We start from the raw sequence: 22,713 nt of genomic DNA, 5'->3' as shown, positions 1-22,713 counted from the left end.
GAGGCAATCACTGGAGAAGGACATCATGGAATAGAGGCAATCACTGAAGAAGGACATCATGAAATAGAGGCAATCACTGGAGAAGGACATCGTGGAATAGAGGCAATCACTGGAGAAGGACATCATGGAATAGAGGCAATCACTGGAGAAGGACATCATGGAATAGAGGCAATCACTGGAGAAGGACATCATGGAATAGAGGCAATCACTGAAGAAGGACATCATGGAATAGAGGCAATCACTGAAGAAGGACATCATGGAATAGAGGCAATCACTGGAGAAGGACATCATGGAATAGAGGCAATCACTGAAGAAGGACATCATGGAATAGAGGCAATCACTGGAGAAGGACATCATGGAATAGAGGCAATCACTGGAGAAGGACATCATGGAATAGAAGAAACAAAGCGAAGAGGAAGACCAGCAATCGATGGCTTGATACTATCAATATACCATAGGTCCACCAAGGACTTCACCAATCTAGGCTTGCACAAGATCGGTCTCCCTACAGAGCGTTCATCCATCAAGTTGCCATGTCTCGAGATTTAACCAAAGGCCGATAAATAATAATAATAATAGACATAGCTTTCCCATGACAACTTTAAAGGGAACCTGACAGCTGATACATGACACCCAAACCACGAGCAGCATGTATCAGACACCCGCAGCCCGATTCCAGCCATATATGTGTAACTCTAATACACTGCGTCTGGTGGACGTAGCAGGCCTCTCCCTGCGTGCTTGTATAGGGAGAGACCCGTCACTCCACGGCAGGAGACGGGGAGAAGCCGCTGGGGACCTGACTGTCCTATTAGTCTCCTTTGTGGCTATTAAACCATGTTTTTCACTGAAATCCTGCAGCGTTTCAGAGTTAAACATATATGGCTGAAATCGTGTAGCCGCTGTGATACATTGTGCTGGTGGATCGGTCATACCTATAAAGCAAAAAAAAAGAAAAAGGCATCCTTACTGCCGTCATGGGCCCCCCCACACCTCCGGTTCTGCCCTGTCAACAGTCTCCTGGAACGGAGGATGTTCCGACCAGTAATCAATTGTCCCTGCAGCCAATCAGTGGCCTCACTGGTTCGGTCACTGGTGGTCGTCTCGTCATCCCCTCTGGTCCAGCGGAGACAGCTCGGGGGGTGGGGAATGTGTGCAGATTATGGTAGTAAGGATAGCTTTAGATTCTTTTATAGGAATGGCTTCCCACTGGAAGACTCCAGTAATGTTATGGCTGATAGATGTACTGGACGTGGAGAGGAGATCTTTTTAGTAAGCCTTGAGCTCCCAACTAAAAGTTTGGATATGATGCCTAGAGGAAAAATCCCGAAATTCAGTCCGACCTCCATCCATTTCCCTGCTTCGGTGAATAATCTAATGTGATAACAGTCTGACACCGGGAAGCTGGCGGATACACAGTGTACTGACGGTACTGTAGGCCCCAGGCAGGGTCATCCCTGGACGTAGGCAGACAACATCTACTGGAGGAGATCATCAGTGACATAGCACAGGGCAGTACCGAGCAGCCGGAGACATGGCAATACCGCATTCTGCTGAATAATGAGCCGTAATAAGCCGTATTACGTTACAAGACAAGCGCCGACTCATCCTAATGAACATTCATTTGTCATTACTCAGATTCCTAGATCTCCGGTGTAACCCCTAATATGAAACGTCTCAATGGCGAGGTTTCATCACCGACATTATCTCTATTGTTATTCACATGATTTTATTATATTTTTTCCATTTCTCAAATATGATTTGATCCGAGTTTGTTCTCAGCTCGGATCGGACTGAGAAAGAAAAATAAAAAATAAAAATCGCAGCGTGCCGTGAATGTCTGCGAGAATCAGTTTGCACTCGCCAATGCCATTCAATGGGTGCGAGGAAAAAATAAATAAAAAAAAAACGCACGACACAAGGACCATGTGTGCGCCGTCCGATTTTTACTCACTCATCTCAACATTTCATCAGCCGAGTACAGTAAATTCACAGCCCAAACCGTCACAATAGACTAGATAGGATACATAGATAGAATTGATAGACGTCAGTGACATATATCATTATTGCAGTCAGCGTGTACCTTACTGTATATGTGTTTGACAAATAGATTAAAAAAAAAATTGGATGGGATCCCCTTTATTTTTAACAACCAGCTAAGGGAAAGCACACAGCTGGGGGCTGGTGTTATCATTCGACAAAGGGGCCTCCATCTATGCATCTTTCCAGCCTATTAATATCAGCTCACAGCTGTCTGATTAGCTTTTACTGGTTACTAAAAGGGGGAGACTCCAAAAAAAAAAAAAAAAAAGACGTGGGGTGGGGGACCCCACATAATATTATTATGTTTAATAACCAGCAAAGCAGACAGATGCGGGCCGATATTAATAGGCTGGGAAGGGGCCATGGATATTGGCCCCTTCCCAAGCTAATCATACCAGCCCTAAACAGTCCCAGCAATGGCGCATGCATTACTAATCCACAGGGGTTAGTAATGGAGAGGAATCTGTCAGACACCCCCATTCCTAACCCCGTAGTTAAAAGAAACACACGCCTATAGAAAAGTCCTTTAATTGTGAAAGGCACTCCCTGACAATTACCCTCTGTTACCCATTTATTATCATTAAAAAAAATAAAATAATCTGAAGGGGTCTGCTGTAAATCCACAATAAGGAGGTCCCATCAGGATCCCTGACTATGCTACATTTGGAGGCTGTCATGAGCGGTGACATCAGTAACGTGACCGCTCACCACGGCAGCCGGAACACAATGAGAGTAGGTGTGCATCCGTCTGCTGTGATGAGCGGGGGGGAGGCCCATGGCTTTTTTTTTTCCTTCTTTTATTTATTAGCTAAAAAAAAGTACAGAAAACAATACAAGCAGAGCTTTGATTTAATATATCACTGACATCTATCTGTATATAAGATTATTTTATTAGTTAGAAAGCTAGATAGTATTTGGTCAGTATTTTACATCAGTGTTTGTAATCCAAAAGCAGAAGTGGGTGATAAATACAGAGCTACGCAAAAATATATTGGGTGGTGAAATCCTGCTGACAGATTCCCTTTAAATCTGCAAGTCTTTAAAGTCTCTTCATTCTCATACCATTGTAAGTATTGTTTGGTGCGGAGACAGCTCATCACTACATTATATAATATCCGTGCTTCATATTGTTACACATTCAATCAGAATTTGCAAGTACAATAAGTAACGCCGAGCCCCGGAGAAGCCCAAGCCCGGCACAGCGCGCCGCACACTAGGAAGGACAACTGCACCGTGACTCAGGAAAAGTGATGACAAAATATTTCTCCTGTAATTAGCTCTCCGTAATTGTGTTTATGGGGACGGCTTATTTCAGTACTGACCGCCTTAAGTGATCACTGCCTGAAATCCGGGAGCCTGGAGTGAATGACAGCCGTGATCGCACATGCCTTACACAATATGACAATTATCACAAGCCCGGATTATTGCAGGCTCTGTCATGTGAAGGCGCACATGGCCGGCAATGCTCGGGGATTCTGTGAATCATCTGTGTCCTAGCACTCCGCACTTATACGTAGAGACAATGCGGCTGGAAAACGTAGCTTTGTAGGTGACACCATTGTCAATGGGACAGACAAAATATTGAAATGGTTCCGGTAATTTAAAGAAACTTTACATAAATCAAAAATACAAGTGAAACTTTGTATCACATCTTTTCTGAGATAGCTGCTTCTTTCTCCATTTATGAGTCATTTCTTCCCATCTCTCTGCCAATTGAACCAATCCTACTCTCTGCAAACAGTGCTGGATTCACAGCTACCCTGCTCAGTAATGCTATATATTGTCCTCCAAGCTGCTTCTGAACATGTGTTACATAGAGACAGAAGAGCAGAAATCCCTCATGTCTCAGTGTGCTGTATTTCAGAGACATCTCTAGTCTCTACTCACTAGCTCAGAGACAACTGAAAATTAGAGATAATCAAATATGCGCACTACCACTGCAATCAAACAGGGGACCTGGGATAGTCTTTTGATCCCCACTGACTTATCACCTCTCTGTTATGTAGTACATGACAGTGGGGATATGGTTGTGTGCAGAATTAGCCAATCACATGTACACGTATTACATACCAGACAGTGAACGACTGCCATCATTTACAGTGATTCTGATTAACCGCGTACAAAGTTTCCTGACATCTTCTAAGTTGTATTTTACAGTAAAAGCCATGGCCTCTACAACAGCTTACAACACAGCAAAGGGATCTCATTGTTATCAGTCAGGAGAAGAGTGTAAAAGCCTTCCAAGACAATAGCTATACCACGTAATACATTGAAGATTGTACAAATTTGGCACAACAGTGACATCATGATGAAAAGACAAAAAGAAAACTGGTCTGGGAAGCTGCGAAGATGCCAACAGCAACATTAAAGGAGCTGCATGAATTTCTGGCAAGCATTAGTTGTGCACTTCATGTGACAACAATCTCCTACATTCTTCATATGTCTGGTCTGTGGAGTATGGTGTCAGACAGAAGCCTCTTCTTACAAAGAAAAACATCCAAGCCCAGCTATGTTTTGCCAAAACCAACATCAAGTCAGCCAAAAGCATGTGGGGAAGTGTGTTATGGTATGATGAGACCAGGATGGAACTTTTTGGCCATAATTCCAAAAGATATGTTGACGCAAGGCCAAGACTGTGCATTTCCAAAAGAATACCATACCCACAGTGCAGCATGGTGGAGACAGCATTAAGCTTTGGGGTTGTTTTTCAGGGTCCTTAGTCACAGGTGGAAAGAATTATGAACAGTTCCAAATATCAGTGAATTTTGCATCATAACATTTTGCTAAAAAGCTGAAGATGAAGAAGAATTTCAGCTCGACAATGACCCGAACATATCCCAAAATCAACAAAACAATGGCTCCACCAGAGGATCAATGGAGTTTCAATTTACATTTCCCTTTAATTAGACCTGTCTTCTCTCCTCTCCTACCACACATGTTTTAGCAAACAATTGCATTTACCATGAACTGACAATTCTGGATCTCCTTTTCTTAAACCTTGTTATTCCTCTGTTATTCCTCCAGGAAATGTATGAACAAACTTAAAATTGGTGATTACCATTTCCCTTGTCAAAAATAGCATGTCTCCCCCAAACAGTCTAATAATGTCAGCAGTGATTGCAGAGTTTTACGGCGTTCAGGGTCTCTCCCCTAACTGGTAACACCCAATTGTCAATTTATTTGTAAATTTGTAGGCAGAATATCAGAGGAACGATAAAATGCAGAGATGTACAAAACGATGTTCCAGATTTGTTATTTCATGGCGGATGAAAAATTTACAAAAAAAAAAAAAGTTTGTCAGGAGCGGTGCGTGTAAACTCAATGTACTACTTAGAATTTTTGGTCATGGTAGCGGTGTATATATGTAATAAACTCTCTTACTAATCCCCAGATTTATATTTTAAGGCATCTGCATGGGAGATGATGGCAGGGAATTATTCATTTCTGCATTATCTTCACCGCGGCGTTGGCGACGTACCGTCACATTAATAGCAAACGAGCCGGAATTGTACAAAGGCGATTGTTGTGTTACAGTGTAGGTTTCAGCATCTCTCGGCTAATGAATGCTTTATACTTTCTAAAAGCATTAGTGTAACAATAGGCCGTACAGGATACTCTATCTTCCGGGAGTAACCCTTCACCGGCACGTGCCCCGGCCGCAAAATCACTGCAAGAAAGGTGATCCGCAACTCCCAGGAGGCTGCTTGGGAGTCTACATGGCTTCTAGAAGTGGCGGAAGGGCACCAATATGCAAATGAGGAGGGTAACGGGGCGCCAAACTTCTGGCCACGTCAGGCGTTGGGTCCTCGTTTGCATAAAAGCTGTAAGTCATTTTCTCAGGCACGTTACCAGTAACAGGTGCAGTGCTAATGTGGTTGATATAGCGGGCTAAGCCCCCTACAATACTGTATAGCCCGCTTATAATGCATTTTGGGGGGGACGGACTCCCATTAAATGTAACAGTGCCCATGCCAAAGACAAACATCACAGTCACCTCCCGTCGGTCTCGTTCCAGCGTTGTTGGCTTTGCGTCTGCAGATGCTCCCTGACATCGTTATGCCACATGAGCGCTGCAGTCAATCAACAGATGATGGGCTGCAGTGGTCACGTGACATAACCCTGTCATATGGACAATGGCAGACACGGCGCTGACATTGCTGCAACGGCTCCAGAACAGGAGGGGAGGGTACATGGTGTTTACTTTACATGGGGCACTGCTGCAATTAAGAAGGGGTTGGCCACTGTTTTTAGGGTGCCAAGTCCAATGTCTCAGAATGAACTGATAAAAAATATATATATATGTATTTATTTGTATTTTTTTATTTTAAAGTAGTAAAACACAAAAAAATTATAGTTATGATCATAATGACCTGGAGCTGTAGTACCAGGCATGTTCACACTTTTTTTGAGATGGCTATTGAAGTCTGTGGATGGGTGAGAGGAAGAAGATGGAGCAGAATTAAAAAATCAGACACAGACCACTTCTGCGGCTTTCTAGTTTTATCTCATGGCAGATCTGGATTCACAGCTACACTGCTAAGTACTGTAGCATAATGTCCTCCATGCTTATGTGCAGGACTGTTTCCTGCGTGTGTGTACTGTGGATGGATGTCAGTATAAGAGCTAGTCTCCATCCACTAGCTCAGGGTTAACTGACAATTAGAACTAGAGCCTGCAAAAGGGAAAATTGGTAGGATACAAGTCATATAATGGCCAGAAGTAGAGTTATTCCTCATGTACACACAATGGCGTATCTGAAAAGTCACAATGACGGCATGCTTTACTTTATTATATTCTACATATAAATGTAATACAAGTGTCCTCCTCCTGTAGGTCCGGCACAATATAACCGGCATCTGACTTTTCAGGACATCTAATTGGATAATTTACATCAGATTTGTCCACATAAAATCCTCAGTGTGGCTCCAGTCCAGGCCGTGACACACTGCCATCTTGGTGCCAATACTTGTGACTGTAATGATTCGCCATGGGAGGTAGGCCACAGTGAGTAAACACGGCGTCCTGCCAGGGCGTCACAGACAGGCCATGTGTGGCAGGACTACAGGCTGGCGGGGGACACAAGCCAGCAATCAAGCAAGGAAAGAAACTGTTATTGTTAGAGGGCAGTGAAATAGCCAGAAACATGGCAGACAGATGAGGATGATCCGCTATGTGAAAAAAAACAAAAAAAAAAAACAGAATTCTCACATTACAAAGCTGTAATACACGTCCCTCATGGACTGTCATGTTTTATGTGGATGGAAAGGACTGTGACATTAATGTATTAACCCCTTAATCCAGAAACAGGTTGTCCCACAAACAACATACAGAATATCCAGTATCCACAGTTCCCTGTGAGCATGTGCAACCACTGCTCTATTCACTTCCTATAAGTGGCGGTTGCACATGCTCACTACTGGGTAGTAAGAGGGGGCGGGCCATTGTCTCTGCAGTAAGAGGGGGCGGGCCTTTGTCGCTGCAGTAAGAGGGGGCGGGTCTTTGTCTCTGTGCAGTAAGAGGGGGCGGGTCTTTGTCTCTGTGCAGTAAGAGGGGGCGGGTCTTTGTCTCTGTGCAGTAAGAGGGGGCGGGTCTTTGTCTCTGTGCAGTAAGAGGGGGCGGGTCTTTGTCTCTGTGCAGTAAGAGGGGGCGGGTCTTTGTCTCTGCAGTAAGAGGGGGCGGGTCTTTGTCTCTGCAGTAAGAGGGGGCGGGTCTTTGTCTCTGTGCAGTAAGAGGGGGCGGGTCTTTGCCTCTTTGCAGTAAGTGGGGGCGGGTCTTTGCCTCTGCAGTAAGAGGGGGCGGGCCTTTGTCTCTGCAGTAAGAGGGGGCGGGTCTTTGTCTCTGCAGTAAGAGGAGGTGGGTCTTTGCCTCTTTGCAGTAAGTGGGGGCGGGTCTTTGCCTCTGCAGTAAGAGGGGGCGGGTCTTTGTCTCTTTGCAGTCAGAGGAGGTGGGTCTTTGTCTCTCTGCAGTAAGTGGGGGCGGGTCTTTGCCTCTGCAGTAAGAGGGGGCGGGTCTTTGTCTCTCTGCAGTAAGAGGGGGCGGGTCTTTGTCTCTCTGCAGTAAGAGGAGGTGGGTCTTTGCCTCTCTGCAGTAAGAGGGGGTGGGTCTTTATCTCTGGGCAGTAAGAGGGGGCGGGTCTTTATCCCTGAACGGTAAGAGGGGGCGGGTCTTTGTCTCTGGGCAGTAAGAGGGGGCGGGTCTTTATCTCTGTGCAGTAAGAGGGGGCGGGTCTTTGTCTCTGTGCAGTAAGAGGGGGCGGGTCTTTGTCTCTGTGCAGTAAGAGGGGGCGGGTCTTTGTCTCTGCGCAGTAAGAGGGGGCGGGTCTTTGTCTCTGCGCAGTAAAAGGGGGCGGGTCTTTGTCTCCGCGCAGTAAAAGGGGGCGGGTCTTTGTCTCTGGACAGGAAGTGGAGGACATCTTTGTCTCTATGTTCCAGCTTTCTTATCGGTCAAACTGCCTACAGGCATAGTAGAGAGGAAAGCTTTCAGTTCAGGACAGGCAAGACAATGGATAATGGAATTGTGTGCATAAAAGTGAGGGTAAGGATGTTCTAACACTTATAGTTCTGACGGAATGCTGGTAAAGAGGAACCAGCCTCTGAAGAATGGATGGCAAGTTACAGGAGAATTGAGACAGCACCTGAACTTTGTGTCACATGAATGAAAACAACTACTTACTTTCTTCGCCGATTTGTCTCCACTGATAATTTATGCGCCCGCTGTCTAATGATTTTTTGATCTTCCAGTAAAGCCAGCCGTTCTTCCTCTAAATCGACCTCATGCGGGGTTTTATGATTTCTTACAGTAAATGAGGTTAAGGTCTCGTCACACACAAATAATAATCATTATACACACTGACATCAGTGCTGACCGTGCAGAGACTAATGGCAAAAGTCACTGTCAACGTGAGTAATAACGGAGGAGCGGGACAAGGAGGGATCTAAGGAAAAACTGATATGTCGTGAACATTCTACCATAAACGTGTGAGAAGACGGCACGCCTGTGTCTGACCAACCATGTGCAGAGGTGGGTGCCGCCACTTAAGATGTAGGCATCACCATGTGCCCCAGGGTGGTGGATCACTGGAGATCTCGGGGGATCACTGGAGATCTCGGGGGCTCGAAGTGTTGGCAGCACTTTTGGGAGAAAGACCCATCAACTAGGATCAGCGGCGACATGTTCTGTCTACAGGACAGAGCAAGTACCTTCCAGCACTTATGGAGACTGCACCCACTAATTAATCAATGACCTGTATCTAAAATGCCGCTGTCTGATGAATCTGGCACTTTAGCCGATCATACACGAGATATAGGAGTCCAGCATGGGGAGAAGCACTTTTGGGCCCATAGTTGCCCCAACAAGAAGAAGGCACATTCCTGATCAATGGCCAAAGTGCCAACAACATGCAAATTTAAAGGGACAAAACGATAATGTTAAATGTGTGGGGGGCTTGATGCCAAAAGAGGGAAGGGTGTCTTACAAATGCAAGAAGTAAGCCAAGAACCACTGCTGCCACTCTGTGCGTCATGATGCATGCAAATCACGTTGTGCCAGGCCGGCTAGTCAAGAGAAGAGCTGGTTATTTAAGCAGGCAAGAGGCGGATCGTAGGCCTTCCTTTCAGTGGTCACGGGCTACTGATGTGGCCACTGGCCCAGTGTCCTGGAAATCGATTCACTCATCTCTAGCTCCTATCCTTACAAAAGGCTTTATTTTAAAGGGAATCTGTCATCTCATTTTTCGTCTATAAGCTGCGGCCACCGCCATCAGGGGCTTATCTACAGCATTCTGTAATGCATTCTGTAATGCTGTAGATAAGCCCCAGATGTAACCTGAAAGATAAGAAAAACAAGTTAGATTATACTCACCCAGGCACGGTCCTGGTGCGACCCGGTTTGATGGGCGTCGCGGTCCAGTGTCCAGCGCCTCCCATCTTCATGCGATGACGTCCTCTTCCTTGCTTCTGTCGCGGGCCCGGCGCAGGCGCACTGATTTGCCCTATTAAGAGTAGAGCAAAGTACTGCAGTGCGCAGGCGCCGGGCCTCTCTGACCTTTCCCGGCACCTGCGCACTGCAGTACTCTGCCCTCAACAGGGCAAATTAGTACGCCTGCGCCGGAGCTGCGACAGAAGCAAGGAAGAGGACGTCATCGCATGAAGATGGGAGGCCCCGGACCGCAACGCCCATCGGATCGGACCGGGACCGCCCCTGGGTGAGTATAATATAACCTGTTTTTCTTATATTTCAGGTTACATCGGTGGCTTATCTACAGCATTACAGAATGCATTACAGAATTTTTGGAAGTTGGAGTGGTTTTCTTTTAGATTTGGCTATCTTAGGAGGACATCTGTTTGTGCAGGTAACTATAACTGTGCAGAATTATTAAGCAACTTAATAAAAACCAAATATATTCCCATCTCACTTGTTTATTTTCACCAGGTAAACCAATATAACTGCACAAAATTTAGAAATAAACAATTCTGACATGCAAAAACAAAACCCCAAAAAATGAGTGACCAATATAGCCCCCTTTCTTTATGATGACACTCAGCAGCCTCCATCCATAGATTCTATGAGTTGTTTGATCTGTTTACGACCAACATTGCGTGCAGCAGCCACCACAGCCTCCAGACACTGTTCCGAGAGGTGTACTGTTTTCCCTCCCTGTAGATCTCACATTTTATGAGGGACCACAGGTTCTCTATGGGGTTCAGATCAGGTGAACAAGGGGGCCATGTCATTATTTTTTCTTCTTTGAGACCTTTACTGGCCAGCCACGCTGTGGAGTAGTTGGAGGCATGGGATGGAGCATTGTCCTGCATGAAAATCATGTTTTTCTTGAACGATACCGACTTCTTCCTGTACCACTGCTTGAAGAAATTGTCTTCCAGAAACTGGCAGAAGGTCTGGGAGTTGAGCTTCACTCTATCCTCAACCCGAAAAGGTCCCACAAGTTCATCTTTGATGATACCAGCCCATACCAGTACCCAACCTCCACCTTGCTGGCGTCTGAGTCGGAGTGGAGCTCTCTGCCCTTTACTGATCCAGCCTCCGGCCCATCCATCTGGCCCATCAAGAGTCACTCTCATTTCATCAGTCCATAAAGTCAGTCTTATGATATTTCTTGACCCAGTCTTGACGTTTTATCTTATGTTTCTTGTTCAAAGGTGGTCGTTTTTCAGCTTTCCTTACCTTGGCCATGTCCCTGAGTATCGCACACCTTGTGCTTTTTGTTACTCCAGTAACGTTGCAGCTCTGAAATATGGCAAAACTGGTGGCAAATGGCATCTTGGCAGCTTCACGCTTGATTTTCCTCAATTCATGGGCAGTTATTTTGTACCTTTTTTGCCCAACACGCTTCTTGCGACCTTGTTGGCTATTTGCCATGAAACGCTTGATTGTTCGGTGATCACGCTTCAAAAGTTTGGCAATTTCAAGACTGCTGCATCCCTCTGCAAGACATCTCACAATTTTGGACTTTTCAGAGCCCGTCAAATCTCTCTTCTGACCCATTTTGCCAAAGGAAAGGAAGTTGCCTAATAATTAAGCACACCTTATATAGGGTGTTGATGTCATTAGACAGCACCCCTCCTCATTACAGAGATGCACATCACCTGATTTACTTAATAGGTAGTTGGCTCTCAAGCCTAAACAGCTTGGAGTAGGACAACATGTATAAAAAGTATCATGTGATCAAAATACAACTTGCCTAATAATTCTGCACACAGTGTAGTATGATCATTTTGCAGGTCACTTTTATAGCACAATGAACGCTGTAAAAAAACACCAACAAAAAACAATAGTGCAATTGCTTTTTTTCCGGCATTTCCCCACCCTTGGAATGGTTCTCCTGGTTTTCGGCACAGTTGGTCTCAAAAGGGTTAACAGCCAAACCTCACTAGGAAGAGATGGGGAAAAGTTCTCTTGTGTTTATCCACTTGTGTTTTAGTGTTTGCAATAAATGTATCCAGGCAATGCTCTGTGAGCTCAGGCCTCCCTCACTAACACATTGTGATAATCCGGGCAGGCCGGACCTTTGTTCTATATGTGCAGGATAAGTGATAACCTGCCGATCGGTGGGGGTCCGACTGCCAGGGGCTGCACAGGTGGGGAAATCTGGGAAATTAATCATGGTTACAAAAGGGTCAGACGCCCGACTGCTACATCCATTCTCAATCAGGCTACCGGAAAAAAGCCAAGAGCAGGGTGGCAAGTGAAAGGTTCGCAGGCTGAGCATGTGCACTGCCGTTCCATTCTAAAAAGTGGCAATCAGTGGGGGTCCCTGCAATCGCCCCCACCCACCCCACTGATCATTAAGTTATTGCAAACCCTACGTTTTCACCAGACAATCCCTTTAAAATTCCGTTTATGTGGACACAATGTGCAGTCACAGGCGTAGCTGTGATTGCAATGCGGAATAAAAAGTGTTAGTCTTGGGCAACTTAGACAGATTTAGGGAAAACCTGCTCTGGGCTTTTGTGTTTTGAAACAAACTACAGGATGGTAGAAGTGCAGTCTGTTTCATTCCTGGCCCGGGTTTTCCATGTGGCTGAAGGCCACAGATTCCAGTTAAAATCACTGCAGTAATGGGTTTGGATTTGTCAGGTTCAGTGTCAGTCTGGTGTTTGGAGGAGTACAGAGCAGAAGGCTCTGCAGAGCTCCACCTGTGTGAGGCAACATAGGCAAGTGGAGCCAAACAGCCAAGGCAGCTGGAAAGCCTGGCACCCACAGCGGTCAAGTCTCCCATGGCAACAAGTCTCAGGAGGTGGACTGGCGTGTTTATCAGCTGCAATACAGATGATATGGTTCCCGGCTGCGATCCGGAGGATATCGTGTACTGTGTAGTGCTGTCAGTTGAACATTAACACGGCGGTGCAGTCGCCCACGGCAACTGATCACGAAAGTGGACTGGCATGTGTATTGGCTGTATTCCAGAGGATATGGTTCCCGGCTGCGATCCGGAGGATATCGTGTGCTGTGTTTTGTGAGTTGAACACAGAGATTTTTGATTTGAAATTTGCTGGGTCACAGCCTCATCACTGCATAGGGTGCTATCGCTGCACTACAATTAGCTTAGGCATCCATGATTACGACCACTCATATTGTGAGTTAGCCATTAGTGGTCATAACCATGAATACCTAAGCAATGCCCTGCACATGGGGTAAGTGACATAGTGAAAATAATTATACTACATTGCTAACTGGAGGTAATTACTAATATTATTATTACACCTACTACGTACTGGGATAGGATCTTGGAGATGGGAATACCTCTTTAAGGCTCTTCGAACACTTAGGTGGCAGATTCCATCCCATTTACGGAATTGTTGTTGCCGTCAAAACAGCTGACACTGCGATGAGACGCGGACTGTCTCTAATAATAGATGAGAAAGTTATTTTCTCATGAACAGTGACACGTTGCCCCATTTCTCATGATAGTTTGGGGTCCCAGCAGTCAGACCCCCATCAGACATTTGTCCCCTATGCTGAGAATAGATGATAAATGTTGGAGGTGGGATAGTCCTTTATCTATATTGGTATCAAATTTAGGCAAATTTAGGCAAGTGCTGAAGCCACATCGCCTGGGGGGCCACATCGCCTGGGGGGCCGCTCTGCCCAGGTATAAATGTGCAACATCTGCCATACATGTGCAGCATATCAGAGCGCTGTACATTTGGAGGGGTTTCCGGAACTGAGCCGCCCCCCATACGGCGCAACCGCCGGCATCTGAGAGGAACGTCTACCACCGGAGTCGGCTCCAAGGGCCACAGTTTAACCTTTTAGATGCTGCCAATTATGACAGGCCCGTTTAGGAGGTTCAGAATGGGGGAAGCGAATTTCAAATACGCATTGCCCGTCTGGAACATGATTGGGGGGTGCCAATGGCAATGTCACGGCAGCCACGAGGCTCCTTATGGCCCCCATCTATCTGCTATGCTCATATACCTATGGTGGGGCTTCATACGAGATGACTAATTTGACAAAACACTGTAAGGCTATGTTCACACATCGTGTTTTTGCTGCTTTTTATGCAAAGTTTAAGCTCCTTACAAAAAGGAGGTTTTGGCTGCAAAAATGGTTTTTGCATGCGTTTTTGTACAGCAATGAATGTTCTTTGTTTCAGCTAAATAAAGATTTTTTTTTTTTAAAGTTTTGTGATGTAATTTTTTGGTTCAACACCTTTTTTTATGGTGATGCAGTAGTAGGGTTTAGTGTCAGCAGCTGTCATTGACACCTAACTCTAGGCTTAGTAATGAAAAGGTGTCAGCCTGACACCCTCACTACTGAGCCTATGTAGGAGTTTTAACAGAACGAATGTACACAGGCTGTTACCAGACAGCAACTGTTAGTTTAAAAGAAAAAAAAATGAAAAAAAAAATTGCGTGGGCGCCCGCATAATTTTAATAACCAGCAGAGGGAAAGCCGACTGCTGGGGGCTGCTGTTAATATTCTGGGAAGGAGCCAATAGCCATAAAGGTTCCCAGGCTTATTTGCTTAGCCTTTACTGGATAGTTTACAGGGGGACCCCAGAAAAAAAATTTACATATAAAATCTAACCAGCAAAAGCTAGGCAGACAGCTGCAGGCTAATATTAATAGCCTAGGAAGGGGCCATGGGTACTGGCCCCTCCCAGACTAAAAATATCAGCTCTCAGCCACTCCAGAAAAGGCGCATCTATGAGATACGCCAATTCTGGCGCTTAGACTCGCTCTTCCCACTTGCCCTGTAGTGGTGGCAAGTGGGGTTCATATTTGTGGGGTTGATGTCACCTTTGTTTTGTCAGGTGACATCAAGCCCACAGGCTAGTCCGCCGAGAAGATAATCCATAATGTCCCACGACGGTCCTGATCCCTTTGAGAGCAGTCACATCAGAACTTTCCCACGCAGCAGTGGTGCCGTAAGTGAGATCACCAGAGCTGATCAGCTGATGAACTCTGGTGAAGTCCCACGGCAGCTTAGTGATCCACCGCGGGAGCGATTACCTCCTGTCAGTGTATCGCCGCGGCCTTGTAGAGCGATCACATCTCCCGATGTGACTGTTCGACATGTGAGATCGCCGTGGGACTCTCGGATTACATGGACTATGGGGGACAGGTGAGTCTATGTTGGTTTATTATTTTACATTATTTCTAGGAGACGAGGGGATCGGTGATTTGGTGTTAGGTGAGTATAACGTTTTTTTAAATTTTTATTTGAATATGTAATTTAACTTTTTTTTTTTTTAAACTATGAGCACAGGCAGTTGGGACTACGTCTCCCATCACGTACCCTGATGGTAGCAGTAGTCTCATCGGTCCATGCTTGTGGGTCACTCACAGCTGCAGGGTCACGTTGACATCTGCCAGCATGATCCCCCAGCGCAGTGACCGGCGGTCTTACTGTCTGTTGCGTTACCGCCAATGAGAACAACCGCGCCGATGTTTCCCACGGTGTCACACAGATGACAGCGTGGGAAACCCCATAGGAAGCTGGTAAAACGCAAAACAAAAACTCAGCAAATCCGCAAACATTTTAATACCTGCGTTCTTGCTGCGGATTTGACTGACTCAATTGAAGTCAATGGGTGCAGAAACACAAAAAGAAATGACATGCTGCAGAAAAAAAAAACGCACTGCAAATACTGACAAAAATTTACTGATCACATGCACAGCACTTCAGGATTGTCATAGATTTAGCTTACATTAGGATTCCATTGCGTTTTTGGTCAATTTCCGCGCAGAAAAAAAAACGCATGGTGTGCACACAGCCTTAGGGTATGTGCACACGATCAGTAAACGCTGTGGGTTGGATGCTGCCTACATCTGCAGCGTCCAAATGTCACAGCATGGATTAGAGGTCAAGAAATCCCATGTCTACTATGGGTCCACAGACGCCCATGGATCACCCACGGAGACTGACATGCGGCGCGTCTTTCCAGACCGCAGCATGTCAATTTATCTTCCAGAGACGCGAGCCTCACAAGATAAATTTCTCCCAATGTATCGGCTTGGTGATTCCGTACGGCTCAGTGAACACATGCGGAGTCACCTGCGTTCAATAGCCGGCATCGCGTTGGATGCAGCGGACATGTGCTGCGTCTAAAGAGCTGCCGATTCCTGACCATCTGCACAGACCCTCAGATCTTTGAGTTCAGCAAATGAAAACTAGGAGCAAAAACACAAATGGTGAGTTTAGATTTTTGCTCAGTGTATAAGGCTATGTGCACACGTTGTGGATTTACTGCGGATCCGCAGCGGGGGTTTTTTCCGCGCACAAACGCTGCAGATCCGCAAGTGATTTACAGTATAATGTAAATCTATCGAAAAAAAAATGCTGTGCTAATGGTGCGGAAAATTCCGCACGGAAAACGCGGCGGATTAAAAGAAGGAGCATGTTCTTTTTTTTGTGCGGATCTTCAGTGTTTTTGTACCCATTCCATTATAGAAATCCGCAGGAGTAAAAATGCAAGAAATACGCACAAAATCTGCAGTATATCCGCATAAAAAACGCATCAAATCCGCAATGTGTGCACATAGCCTATAGGAAAAATGTAGGAGCAGCGCCAGCAAAAATTCCAGGTAGAGAAAGACCTGGAGGAAGACACATGTGGTGTCGAAACATGTCGTCCATAGGGGATTGAATGTATGCAATACTGTTACTGAAGAAATCTGGAACTTTTTAATGGTTAAATAAAAGTATATTTTACTCTACTATTGGACTGATCGCTGGAGAAACAAAAAGTTTTTTCTTTACATGTGTGAACTGTAACCACAGGTTGGATGTTGGATCCAAAGCCGTGAGCTGGCTTTGCCAAAAACTTAGATATATATGTATGTAACGCATAAAATTTCATTTCAACTCCTTCTCCCAGAAAGGTCGATAAAATGTAAGAAATAAATACACCATTCCCATATCAGGGATGTAAAAGAGCCGCACTAATGAACTATGAGGATATTTATCCCGTACAGTGAACATCGAAACCAAAATAAAACAATAAAAATGGCGGAATCACATTTTTTGGTCACCCCCCCCCCCCAAAAAAAAAAAAAAAATGGAATAAAAAGAGGTCAAAAAGTCGTGCGGACCCCAATGTGGTAATGATGGAGACTGCGGGTTGTGATACGTAAAGTTACAGCCCCAGGAGGGCGAGGGGGCAGAAGAGGGGTCCGCTACCGACTGTGACCCCGGGGGCTGTTAGCGGCTCTCGCTGTCCATTATATGGGGGGATCCTGTGCATTATATGGTGGGATCCTGTGTATTATATGGTGGGGATCCTGTGTATTATATGGGGGGATCCTGTGCATTATATGGTGGGGATCCTGTGCATTATATGGTGGGATCCTGTGTATTATATGGTGGGGATCCTGTGTATTATATGGGGGGATCCTGTGCATTATATGGTGGGATCCTGTGCATTATATGGTGGGATCCTGTGCATTATATGGGGGGATCCTGTGTATTATATGGTGGGATCCTGTGCATTATATGGTGGGATCCTGTGTATTATATGGGGGGATCCTGTGCATTATATGGTGGGGATCCTGTGTATTATATGGGGGGATCCTGTGTATTATATGGTGGGGATCCTGTGTATTATATGGTGGGATCCTGTGCATTATATGGTGGGATCCTGTGCATTATATGGGGGGGATCCTGTGCATTATATGGTGGGATCCTGTGCATTATATGGTGGGATCCTGTGCATTATATGGGGGGATCCTGTGTATTATATGGTGGGATCCTGTGCATTATATGGTGGGATCCTGTGTATTATATGGGGGTATCCTGTGCATTATATGAGGTTATCCTGTGCATTATATGGGGGGATCCTGTGTATTATATGGTGGGATCCTGTGCATTATATGGTGGGATCCTGTGCATTATATGGTGGGATCCTGTGTATTATATGGGGGGATCCTGTGTATTATATGGGGGGATCCTGTGTATTATATGGGGGGATCCTGTGCATTATATGGGGGGATCCTGTGCATTATATGGGGGGATCCTGTGTATTATATGGGAGGATCCTGTGTATTATATGGGGGGATCCTGTGTATTATATGGGGGGATCCTGTGTATTATATGGTGGGATCCTGTGCATTATATGTGGGGATCCTGTGTATTATATGGGGGGATCCTGTGTATTATATGGGGGGATCCTGTGTATTATATGGTGGGATCTTGTGCATTATATGGGGGGATCCTGTGCATTATATGGGGGGATCCTGTGCATTATATGGGGGGATCCTGTGTATTATATGGGGGGATCCTGTGTATTATATGGTGGGATCCTGTGCATTATATGGTGGGATCCTGTGCATTATATGGGGGGATCCTGTGCATTATATGGGGGGATCCTGTGCATTATATGGGGGATCCTGTGCATTATATGGTGGGATCCTGTGCATTATATGGGGGGATCCTGTGCATTATATGGGGGGATCCTGTGCATTATATGGTGGGATCCTGTGCATTATATGTGGGGATCCTGTGTATTATATGGGGGGATCCTGTGCATTATATGGGGGGATCCTGTGCATTATATGGGGGGATCCTGTGCATTATATGGGGGGATCCTGTGTATTATATGGGGGGATCCTGTGTATTATATGGGGGGATCCTGTGTATTATATGGGGGGATCCTGTGCATTATATGGGGGGATCCTGTGTATTATATGGGGGGATCCTGTGTATTATATGGGGGGATCCTGTGCATTATATGGGGGGATCCTGTGCATTATATGGGGGGATCCTGTGTATTATATGGGGGGATCCTGTGCATTATATGGGGGGATCCTGTGCATTATATGGGGGGATCCTGTGCATTATATGGTGGGATCCTGTGCATTATATGTGGGGATCCTGTGTATTATATGGGGGGATCCTGTGTATTATATGGGGGGATCCTGTGCATTATATGGGGGGATCCTGTGCATTATATGGGGGGATCCTGTGTATTATATGGGGGGATCCTGTGTATTATATGGGGGGATCCTGTGTATTATATGGGGGGATCCTGTGTATTATATGGGAGGATCCTGTGTATTATATGGGGGGATCCTGTGTATTATATGGGGGGATCCTGTGTATTATATGGGGGGATCCTGTGTATTATATGGGGGGATCCTGTGCATTATATGGGGGGATCCTGTGTATTATATGGGGGGATCCTGTGTATTATATGGGGGGATCCTGTGTATTATATGGGGGGATCCTGTGCATTATATGGGGGGATCCTGTGCATTATATGGGGGGATCCTGTGCATTATATGGGGGGATCCTGTGCATTATATGGGGGGATCCTGTGCATTATATGGTGGGATCCTGTGCATTATATGTGGGGATCCTGTGTATTATATGGGGGGATCCTGTGCATTATATGGGGGGATCCTGTGCATTATATGGGGGGATCCTGTGTATTATATGTGGGGATCCTGTGTATTATATGTGGGGATCCTGTGTATTATATGGGGGGATCCTGTGTATTATATGGGGGGATCCTGTGCATTATATGGGGGGATCCTGTGTATTATATGGGGGGATCCTGTGTATTATATGGGGGGATCCTGTGTATTATATGGGGGGATCCTGTGTATTATATGGGAGGATCCTGTGTATTATATGGGGGTCCACCCTTCTCCCACCCATAATCCCCAATGAGCTCCTTTATTTCCCAGGAAATTCCAGACAAAACACAGAGAAGAGCTCCAGAGACCCCCCAAATCGCAGCAATGACGTCATCACTGCACTGTTATAACACGGGAAGGATACGAGCAGCTCCTGCTCCGCTGGCTCAGCATGGCGCCCTCCGCGCCTCCTCGGTCACACATTCCTCACAGTGCAGGGGCACAGCAGGCAGTTCTGGGGGCGGCGGGGACCGGCCATCGGTAGGTCGCCAGCAGCGCTCACCGTCCGCACTGAGGACATGAGCCCGCGGTACTGACCGTGTCCGCAGCGCTTGACGTGTGTCTTGGCTTCCCGGTTACCATGGAGCCGCAGCTCTAGAGTACTAGGGTGGCGGGAGAAGGCTATTGCGCATGCACCGGCTGAGAGGAGGGTGGAGATAACTAATGATTTTACTGCGCATGCTCCGGTGAAAAAAAAAAAAAAAAAAAAAAAAGCCTCGTGCGCATGCTCTGTTAGCATATGGAGTCGGAGGATCTATAGCGCATGCGCATTGGCGCTGGCAGGAAACTAGAAAGCAAGTGACTGATATTTTTATTTTTAGCAGTCTCCCCAGTTTATCGATTAGGAAAGGCCTGACGGTGCAGCCCAGTTATTGGTGCTGAGCAGCAACTGTTTTAGGCAGGGCAATCACTCTGAGCTGTAGTGGAAACCCCCTTTAAGGCTACGTTCACATTTGCGTTGTGCGCCGCTGCGTCGGTGACGCAACGCACAACGCAAATAAAAACGCACGCTAAAACGCTGCGTTTTGCGACGCATGCGTCCTTTTTTGCTGAAATTTGGACGCAAAAAAAATGCAACTTGTTGCGTTTTCTGCGCCCAACGCTTGCGGCAAAAAAAACGCATGCGTCGCACAACGCAGCACAACGCATGTCCATGCGCCCCCCCCATGTTAAATATAGGGGTGCATGACGCATGCGTCGCCGCTGCGGCGCCCGACGCAAACACGCAAAACGCTAATGTGAACGGACACTAAGGTCCATAAGGACAATAATATAGATCTGAAGCCTCCAAATTGCTTTCTACAGGATCTGAACTCAGGGAACAATTTATTATAGCATTTTTTGGCCGTTTTTTTTTTGCGCTTTTCACCTGTTTTCCATTTGCGCCATATTATTCTTAATTTACAGCTTGTTTTTTTTTTTAAATTTCTCTGTTTTTCTTTTTTTTTCATAGCGGATGATGTTTGGGGTTTTCAGATAAGTTCGCCTAATTCATTAAAGGCGACTTTTTTACAAAGTTCTGAACATTTTGGAACCCATATACCCCGATTCCTTCAGGGGGAGGAGGTGGCTTTATATATGTACGTTTTGCGACACTTTAATTGAACATGTGAGTTTTTTGCTTTAAAAAGTTACAAAATAGGTTAAAGGCAAAAAAAAACACAAAACATAAAACAGTTTTGATTTTGCCCAAAAGTCATCAGCTGCCGGCGCCATGATAACAATTCTCAGGCAAGTTGTGGGGCTAAAAACATTTGTGGAACCATTTTAAGATGGCGCTACTCGGCACTTTTGGCCGTTAAACTGTGTCTGATCTTCTCTGCTTCCCTGGGTCTGTATTTCCAGGCCTGAACCTGCTGTGTCTGGATGAGGACCTGTCTCTTACCTGCTTTTATCTAAGTCTTGATCTTTTCCTGTACCTGTTATGTCAGTATCTGGATGTATCTCTGAAGGTTTCAGTGTCTGAATCAGTACCTGCTACTCCTGCTGTGTCCGAATCAGGACTTTCCCCCAAACCTGTAGTCTCATTCAGTCCCTACTCCTAAACCTGCTGTTCTCAGAAGCAGTCCTCCTTCCTAAAACCTGCCGTGTCTGCATCAGTATCTATTTCCAGACTCGCTGTGTCAGAAGCAGTACCTTTCCAAAACCAATTGTGTCTGAATTAGTTCCTATCTCTAATCTGTTGTCGCTGTGCAGCATTCATGATCAAGTACCCTGTGTGAATTTGACCCTGTCGGTCCCATGTGTAACTGTCTATGTCTTAGTCCTGTGTGTACCCATCCTTGTGTTTATCATGTGTGAACCTGCTCTTGTCTGTTCTATGGGAACCTGCATGTCCTGTGCCTGTCCGCACTGTGAGGTCATGAAGGGGTATTGCAGTCGCAGGTGTAGCTGTGATTGCAATGGAGAAGCAGTGACTGATGTCACAGGTAGGGGTCACTGTGTGTTCTTCCCAGGATGTGCATGGAAGCATATGAAGGCCATTGGAGTGCATGGCAGTCACGGGTGTAGCGGTGACTGCAGTGGAGACTAAAAATAATAAAAATAAGTGTAGTCTTGGACATGCTAGTGTCCAGCGCACATGTAGGGGAAACCTGCTCTGGGATGTTGTGTTGGGAAACAGACTGCAGGATGGTAGTTGTGCAGTTCGTTTCATTCCAGGCCCGGGTTTTCCATGTGGCTGAAGGCCATAGGTTTCTTTGTTAAAAGCCGTTCAGGAAAGGGTCAGGGCCAGTTTCAGTTTGGTGTAGGTGAGAGTGCAGAGTAGCGGCTTTGCAGAGCTCTGTCTGTGTGAAGAGACACAGCACAGAGCGGAGCCAGTAGGCCTGGCACCCACAGCGGTGCTGCCGTCCACGGTAACTGGTCTCAGAGGTGGACTATCCTGTGCCCGGAGGTAGACTGTCCTGTTCCTAAAGGAGGACTGGCATATGTAACAACTGCAAACAGGAGGATATCAAGGACTGTGTATGGCTGTGAGCAAGGCCGGGGTCACACTTGTGTGTGCAATGCGAGAAACTCGCATCAATACTCGGGACCGGAGCGTGCGGCTGAATGTATTTATATGCAGCTGATCGCTCTGGTCCCGAATGCTGGCGGCAGTGCCGGGTATTAATGCGAGAGACTCTCATTGCACACGCAAATGTGACCCCGGCGAAAGAGACATTTACACGGCGGTGCAGTCGCCCATGGCTGCTGGTCAAAGTGAAGTCCAGCGTGTTTAGTGACTGTAAACGGAAGGATGCCATGTAGTATGTAGTGCAGTGAAATGGACACTAATACTATGCACTGAGAT

General features: G+C 46.1%; 1 protein-coding gene across 1 annotated transcript in view; it reads right to left on the bottom strand.

Moving 5' to 3' along the window:
• The window catches only part of CEP126 (centrosomal protein 126), a 68,275-nt gene extending 48,257 nt beyond the window's left edge, over nt 1-20,018 (bottom strand). Inside the window, exons 1-2 of the mRNA XM_069759188.1 lie at nt 19,786-20,018; nt 8,716-8,835 (exon numbers count right to left, since the gene is read on the bottom strand). Coding sequence (XP_069615289.1) covers nt 8,716-8,835; nt 19,786-19,844 — 179 coding nt within the window. The 5' untranslated portion in view covers nt 19,845-20,018. The remainder of the gene's footprint in view (nt 1-8,715; nt 8,836-19,785) is intronic.
• Nucleotides 20,019-22,713: the final 2,695 nt, after the last annotated feature.

The sequence above is a fragment of the Ranitomeya imitator genome, chromosome 3 (assembly GCF_032444005.1).
Source record: "Ranitomeya imitator isolate aRanImi1 chromosome 3, aRanImi1.pri, whole genome shotgun sequence".
Lineage (NCBI taxonomy): Eukaryota > Metazoa > Chordata > Amphibia > Anura > Dendrobatidae > Ranitomeya > Ranitomeya imitator.
This window is presented reverse-complemented; position numbering and strand designations above follow the sequence as displayed.